The sequence below is a fragment of the Sinocyclocheilus grahami genome, unplaced genomic scaffold, assembly GCF_001515645.1.
Source record: "Sinocyclocheilus grahami isolate Dianchi unplaced genomic scaffold, SAMN03320097.WGS_v1.1 scaffold316.1, whole genome shotgun sequence".
NCBI lineage: Eukaryota > Metazoa > Chordata > Actinopteri > Cypriniformes > Cyprinidae > Sinocyclocheilus > Sinocyclocheilus grahami.
This window is the reverse complement of record NW_015505495.1, coordinates 105,550-114,098: the sequence shown is the minus strand read 5'-3', so window position 1 is coordinate 114,098 and position 8,549 is coordinate 105,550. Positions and strand designations below refer to the sequence as shown.

General features: G+C 33.3%; 1 protein-coding gene across 4 annotated transcripts in view; it reads right to left on the bottom strand.

Annotated features, from left to right (window-relative positions):
• The window catches only part of LOC107601980 (pituitary tumor-transforming gene 1 protein-interacting protein), a 15,187-nt gene that overhangs the window by 5,590 nt on the left and 1,048 nt on the right, over positions 1 to 8,549 (bottom strand). For 2 of the 4 annotated variants that reach the window (XM_016294355.1, XM_016294358.1), the window contains exons 1-4: positions 6,890 to 7,181; positions 6,445 to 6,491; positions 5,465 to 5,573; positions 2,720 to 2,828 (exon numbers count right to left, since the gene is read on the bottom strand). In XM_016294355.1, coding sequence (XP_016149841.1) covers positions 2,720 to 2,828; positions 5,465 to 5,573; positions 6,445 to 6,491; positions 6,890 to 7,001 — 377 coding nt within the window. In that variant the 5' untranslated portion in view covers positions 7,002 to 7,181. Of the gene's footprint in view, positions 1 to 2,719; positions 2,829 to 5,464; positions 5,574 to 6,444; positions 6,492 to 6,889; positions 7,182 to 8,549 lie in introns of those variants that run through there. The other 2 variants (XM_016294357.1, XM_016294356.1) reach the window with 2 other exon arrangements.

Genomic DNA, 8,549 nt, shown 5'->3' with positions numbered 1-8,549 from the left:
AATGTACCAACAATCACATTTAAAAAATATACACTTTTTGATATACCATTTAAAAAAGTAAAAAAAAAACAGGTAGCCCATCTGAATTAGGACATTTAGGCTATCCATCTAATAGTAGCCTACCAAAATCTTATTAACAGTAGAATTAAATCTTACTGTAGTCTTCAAATCTGGGTACCGTCTTACGTTTTAAAATCACAAAGAGAGTTTGGTCCCATCAGGCTAACGTGACCGTCACGACTCATGCAGCTGTAAGCTTTTCTTTTCTTTTGTTTTCACTCGCGATCTTTACAAAGCGCATTACATTACGTATTTCATGGCACACTCGTTTTATGCGTATTTGGCGCCACCTAGTGTTGTGTGTGTATTATTGACATGTCAAAGTCTAGACCCTGAATATAAGACCACCGCGTTTTTTCAGATGTATTTCCAAGAAAAAAACATCGTCTTATATTCGGGTCAATACGGTAATTACTAATAAGATTTCAGTAATAATTAGGGCTGGGTTTTGACACAAATTTCACAATTCAATTCCCATTCACACGCTTGCGATTCGATTATCAATTAATCGATTATTTTGGATATCTATATCAGGTACAGTGCATGCCAAATTTTCAAGGAAAAAAAATCTCAACTAATGCTGTAAAAATATACACGAGAGTCAGTTGGTAATGCATTACTATAATATTGAAGGTTAAAATTGACTGATTTGTTCAAATTACACAATAAAAGTACATTTATTGAAGTTTTTTAAATAATAAAGTTACAATGACATAATATTTCTTCTCGTTTTTTAAAAAATATAAACATAACGGTGGCTGTCATAAAACCTTGATGGATTTATTCAAACATAAATTAAACACTGAAGAACAGTAACATTTTGCTAAATATATGCATCATATAACATATTCATTACGTGACATTGTTTACAAGCCGTTATATTGACGTCTTTGCGCAGCTGAAACACTGATTGAGCGATTACATGAGACAGGATACGGATTGTAAAGTTGTACTCTTTCTTTTAACTTGCCTTCGGATGTTTAGTCATGTTTATTTTGTGCTATAACTAGTAATAAAGCGGAGGAGATGATCAGTTCACTGAGGCTCTACAGCGATCTGTCACTCCACATTAAACAGCGCCAAAATGGCATTTATTGTTTGAATACTGCAATACAATGGACAGAATTTGAAATCTGAGACTTTGTTTCATATTAAACGTACCAAAGCACAATGCTTATTGCGATATATTGCATGGGAAGTACCCTTCAATGTTCCGTCCATTAACTGAAAACAGGCGAGAATAATCGATTCTTGGGATTTAAGAATCGATATCGTTCCGTAAAAATGAGATTAATATCGATGTTTTTTTACCCAGCCCTAATAATAATAATATTACAGTTACCATCCATAAAACAGCTTGTTACTCAGTTACTTTTGATACCTCAAACCCTATCGATATGAATCAATAAATCAATAATTCCTAGATTTATTTTCATGATTTTCACGACTCATGAAGTCACCAGTGCATCAGGAAAGCTTGGAATCTTATGCACTCGTGTGATTTCTTCTGATAAAATACTTCATGAAATATAATCATATGAGGGTAACAGAGAAATTATAGCTACAATTAGCTTCAAGCGACACTTGACAATTAATACAACACTTTTACTTAAGTCACTATTAATCATTGAGTGTTCGTAAAAAACTTCTGACTGCGATCCTGTGTAGATTTCGATCAAATGATGAGGCAGAAATATATTGTTAGTAACATTTTAGAAGAATTTTATGGAGAAGAAACGTGAAGGAAAAGTAATGTAACTAGTAGTGTAACTCATTACTGTTGCCAGATAGTAATAAGTAATAATATTACATTTGAAAGGCGTAATAAATTACATTTTTGGAGTAATGAGCCCAAAACTGTTCTTAATTAATAAATAAATGCCATACCAAATGCATTTGTGTTTATTAACCCTATAAAGCCTACTGTATCTTATTTGATGCATGAAAATCTTGAGTGATTTTGATCAAGTAAGCGTCAGAATAACGTCAGTAATATCTCCGGATGAACACTTACTGGACTGAAGCAGCTCAGCTTTACTTGATTCTCCATCAATCATGTTTTAGAGTCTCAAATCTGATCCTCAGGATCTTTTGAGGAGCGTTTGTTTCCAGAAGCTTTACTTTCACTGTTCCTCAGCGGAGGAATGATCTTCACAAGCCTCCAGAACATCTCACATCTTCTGAGGAGCCTTTATTTCTTCAGCTCTCAGTCACTGCATTATATGTTTGGAGCATTTCACTCTCATCTTATTATTACTGGAGATATAAAGCCACGACTGATATTTTGAGCAGTTTATGTAAATATCTGCTGTACTGTTATAAAGATCTCACTGATTTACATCACAAGCAGCAGAATTCATCATATAAATATCAGCATCTGCACCTAAATTACATATTTTTGCTCAGTTTCACTCTCCATATTCTCACTATATGAGCCATAAAATTAGATTTTTTTAAAATAATTTTTAAAAAATTGTTTTTTCGGACTATTATTTCATATGTCCGGCTTTCCAGGGTTCAATGAACAGCTCGGTTTCACAAACTGAGATCTGCCGGGGCTTTAAAGGGTTCATCGTTGAGCACAGAACACATGGCAGCTCTGAGGTGGAAGAGAAAGCTGTGAGTGTGATATGAAGCACGGTGTCGGTGGAGCTCTGACCTGGACGAGCGTCTGCGTTTACAGCAGCAGCAGCAGCAGCAGACGGAGACGGCCAGCAGCAGAGTCCCACACACCACAGCCATCGCGATGATCAGAGCCTCGAAGTTCACTGAAACAACACACAACACCACAACACAACACTGAAGATCAGAGATCCGTGTGTTGGTCACTTCTGACACCTGCTGGACGTTTACTGACACCAACTCCGTTCTCATGATCGAGGAGTCCTGCTGTTGTTTTTATTGATATCATGTGAGTGTGAGCACTAAAACTACATATTATAACACAATCAGGTCTGTTTTGACCTAGAAAAGATCCATCAAAATTTCTGATTTTTTACAATTATTTTTAAGAGATTAAAGCAATAAGCCCCAAGCATCGTGCCTAAAACCCCTCAGCTGTTATAAATTCACGGCTTCACGGGGATCACTGCTTTTATAAAACGGTTATATACGTAGTACGGTTTCACAAAATAAAACGGAGCAAAGAAAGTGTAATGATATTAATAAACACAGTGTTCTTCCACCAAACAATGTAGCGCCTCAGAAACAGTTGTGGTTGCTACAAAGTAGTTGCCGAGCAACACACAAACGTAAACAAAGGTGTGTGTTACTTTGTAGCGTCATTTACAACAGCTTCGAACGCGGCTCAGCCAATCAGAGCCAAGCACCGGAACTCTCCGCTTTATAAAATTATTTTTAAGAGAGATAAGCATTTAAAAACATTTTACAGATGTCATGTTCGGGTCATTTTGAGCTGGGTATGTATGGAGCACCTTAGGTGCCAAAACACTTTTGTAAAAGTATCTACGCTGTAAAATATATTCAGTCTTTTCCTCATATCTCACACACGTGCTGATAAACATGAATATGTACGTCTACTGATGAACCACTGCAGCATGAAAAACTAATTATTATTTTTGATTACGAAGTAAATAATTGTTTTGGGGGGGGGGTTTTACGAGTAATATTTATGTTGTTTTGATTGAAATAAATATGCAGGTTTCATAAATTTGGACTGTTTTTGAGCAATCATGAGTTATAAATGTAAAGGAATTTAATGAAATCCCATTCATTCCAATGGGGTTAATATCAGTAATTCTCAGATTATATGTTCTTATAAATTTCATGCATTTTTATATATATATATATATATATATATGTATATGTACAGGACCGTAGTTTTTTTGGTGTGGTTCATGTGTAATATTACTATTTTGTTTTGTAATATTACTATATTATTATCTTTTTAAGAGGTAAATGCAATAATATAATGGTAACATTCAACACTTTTTGAAATGTTTCTACATTCGTGCATTAATGAGAAGTTGCTGATCAGATACAATATGCTTTCAGATGAAAAATAATAACAGCCCCAGAATGCAAATATATATATTATAGATATATATATATAGATTTTGAATGCATTAAGAGGGTTAAAGGAGCAGTTCAGCCAGAAGAGAATAACAGTTTTTGCATAAATAATAAAATTATTTTCACACTACAAAAAAATCTTAATGGCCCTACACACAAACAAAAAACAGAAATGGTGTAGAAATATTTTTTGCTAGTAAATTTCAGAATGAATTATAAAGAAATGGCAGGTAAAACACTGACCTCAAACATAAATCTTTGAAATAGAAAGACTGAAATTATGTTTTCTTGTCAAATATACTCTAGGCTAATTAGCTTAGTTTTTTTTTACAACTTCAAAAACATATATTTTTACAGTGTACAAAACAGGCTTGATTTTCTTTATGCAAAACAATTTATTGGGATGAAATATGAGCAGGGGACTCCGCTCTCATCCAGTACGGTTTCACTTTCAGTTCGACATAATCGGGACACTTTAAGTGACTCTGAGTGAACGTCAGGTAAGTGATGAGAGGTTTTGTGAAGCTGAAACTGACTTTTGAAACACACGACACATTTGAGACTTTCACTGTAGAAGTGAGAAACAGTATCACTAAATAAAACCCGACAGGGACTTTAACTGTGATGAAGACAGTCTGAATGTACATTATCACACCACGACTTATCAAATAAATAAATAAAGAACAGCTAGAATATAAATTATTTTATTTTCTATACTCGTAGAGGCCGCAGAGAGACGAAACATGAGCACTTCTGTTGACTAAAACTATTAAAAACATCTCTGCTAATTCAAATAAAGCTGAAATAAAATATGAATACTATTAAAAACGAAAGGAAAATTACAAAGGTTGCCTTGGCAACTAACAAAAATAAGTTTAAGCTGAAGTACTAAAATTATTAACTGAAATAAAACAAAATAAATTGAAACTTTAAATATAAAAAAAACCCAAAAGTAATAAAATTACACACAAAAAAAAATCTAAAAATTTTACTGAAATTAAAAATATTAAATATATAATCCGAAATAATAAAACTATAACAGTATCATAAATAGCACTAGGTTTCACCGATGAGCGCTCAGTTATACCGTGTTCTGGACGACGGTCATCATTATTCAATACTATTTAACCGCTCAATGCCACGAACAGCCAATCAGAATCAAGTATTCTAGAGATCCGCATAGTAATGAACGTAATGTGCTCAGTACGTGACAAAACCACTGGGGACTTCCAGGCTGAATGCAAATCTCCCTTCACCGATGTGAAAGTATTACTTCCATCAGCTCAGCAGCTGCTGTACATTAGAGATCAGCGGGTAGATTTAACCAGTTCTGTGCATCTCAAAGCTGCTTAAAGCACGAAGGTGAACTCACCCCAGCAAACACCCCAGCGCGCCTGAGAGAGCGCACACACCGAGGCCGGAGGAATCACATACGACACCGGATAATCTGAGCAGCTGCTGTTCGTCTGGCACCACAAACACTGTTAGGAGAAAACACCTTCATTATTATTAATATTAATGTTAATCACATCCTCCAGGATGCTACAAACACATATATTATTATTATTATTAATAATAATGTTAATGACATCCTCCAGGATGCTACAAAAACATTTATTATTATTATTATTATTATTAATGACATCCTCCAGGATGCTACAAAAACATTTATTATTATTATTATTATTATTATTTTTATCGTTATTATTAATGACATCCTCCAGTATGTTACAAAAACATTTATTATTATTATTATTATTATTATTTTTATCGTTATTATTAATGACATCCTCCAGTATGTTACAAAAACATTTATTATTATTATTATTATTATTATTTTTATCGTTATTATTAATGACATCCTCCAGTATGTTACAAAAACATTTATTATTATTATTATTATTATTATTTTTATCGTTATTATTAATGACATCCTCCAGTATGTTACAAAAACATTTATTATTATTATTATTATTATTATTTTTATCGTTATTATTAATGACATCCTCCAGTATGTTACAAAAACATTTATTATTATTATTATTATTATTATTTTTATCGTTATTATTAATGACATCCTCCAGTATGTTACAAAAACATTTATTATTATTATTATTATTATTATTTTTATCGTTATTATTAATGACATCCTCCAGTATGTTACAAAAACATTTATTATTATTATTATTATTATTATTATTATTTAATTACAGGTTATAATTAATCAAATTAGAGCATCTGAGCAGATCCCTGATCGTCTAATGTACCATTTTCTATAAACACTTCCGTAAATTACAATATTAATTTATAAACCCGGCTAATAAGCAGTAAAGGAGTGCCGTGTGATCTTACCGAAACATTGGCCAGGCACAGCTCACAGGAAGTCTGAGTGTTGCATGCTGGGACGACACAGAAGAATAAAAACACTTTCACTCTCAAAATAAAGAGCTGCATTTGTCCAAAGATTGGTCATAAAGTATAACATCCTGGAGTCACATCATAAATGGCATAACAGAGTAACAACATTTTTCATTGACTTTGCATACGCAACTTTTATTCATAATAGTCCTTTCAGTGTTTTTATATAACTGACTAACACTAATGACATTAAAATTAGTGACAGTTCTATATTAAATACATTAGCAAAGTATAACTTATAGAAAAATGCTTAACGTTACACTATAATAATAATAATTTATGTAAATATATTTGCATGCATATTTAAATTACAAGCATTTTTAGATTTTAATATAGAGATGCATGATAAAAAAGAAGACACAGGCAAGTAATCACATACGTTTGTGGACAGCTGGATGAGTTGTTGTTGTTGCTGCTGCTTCAGTAAGACTGAATGCGACACACATCAGCAGGAAGCCCCACATCGACACAAACACTCGTGATTTATCCATATCTGAGCGGATTTGAAGCTCTGTACAGCAGACGAATGCTGAGCTTGTGTCTGAGCTCTAAAATCTTGATTTCGACCACACAAAAATCTCCTAAACGCTCCTCAACACGCAGCCGAAACCATCGAGTGATCTGAAACACGGAAACGCGACGAAGCAGCTGACGAGCGTGCTGCTGCTGCTGCTGCTGCTGCTGCTTTCAAAATAAAAGTCCTTCGCCGTAAACTAAAGCCTAATAAGACGCTAACAGTACAAGCGCCAAACTATGGAGACCCAATCGCGCCAAAAAAAAAGAAGAAATTCATGCTTTGATAAGTCAGACTTTAGAAGTCATAATTATGAGATGAAAAGTCGAAATTATAACATGAAAAATCATAACTATAAAGCAAAAAGTCGAAATTATAACATTAAAAATGCATAACTATGAGATAAAAAGTTGAAATTATGAGACGAAAGGCCACAAATCTCTATTATCATAATTTTTTATTCAAGTATCATGACTTTTTAATTCATAATTTAGACTTTTATTTTAAAATGTCGAGTTTCTAAGCCATAATTCCGATGTTTTATCTCATAATTATGAATTAGTATGTCAGTTTCGACCTTATGAGTCATAATTTCAACTTGGTAGGCCTATGTCAAGTCATAATTTCTCATTAGTTATAATTATGATTTACCAAAGCATGATTATTTTTTTCTCCTTACATGGTGCAAATGGGCTTCCATACCAAAGAGACCGAAAATTTAAAGTCCCCATGAAATCAGAATTAAAGTTTTTTGGGTGTTAGTATCAATATGTTAGTCTTAAGGTCATCTATAAGGCAAAACAGTGACAAATACAGTGACAAATATTCTTTTATAAAGAATATCTCTTTGGATTTGAGACTTTAGTCTTTGCAACTTTACAGATCTTCTTTATGCACCAAGAGCTTGTAACACTCCAAAGAGAAAGAAAAATTTAAATCACATCATATGACCTCTTTAATGCATGTGTATAGACAGCAATAGTATATTTTATGGGGAGCAATTCAGTGTTCATTGCTCTCTCGTTTCTGAAGGATAAGAATCGCGAGTCGTGTTTCTCTGTAGCTCAAGACTCTCGACGTCACTTGAGAGTCGTTGTAGGATTTATTCATGAACTCTTGCACCTGGTCCTCCTGGAAAGATGAGAACGATGCAACTTCTATAAAGAAACCCTCCAGGTGTGTTTCGAGCTCAAATTAGCACACTAGATAATGCAAAATGAGAATGAGATTAAACTGCTTCTTATTGACCTAAGAAAACACAAAACATGCACTACAGATTTATGGCCAATTTAATTGCCATTTGGTAATTATTTATATATATAATTTTATAGATTGCACTTTTATGGAAATATTTGCAGTTGGTTTGTATAACGTGTCATTATGAGCTGAGTTTTCGTCGTACTTAAACGTTTCGAGCGATTCGAATCAATGAGTCATTCTGCGAAGCAATTGATTCAGACTTTGGTAAACTTTAGTTTCACCCACCATCACCAATCAGAATTATTGTATTCGAGTAATATTGTTT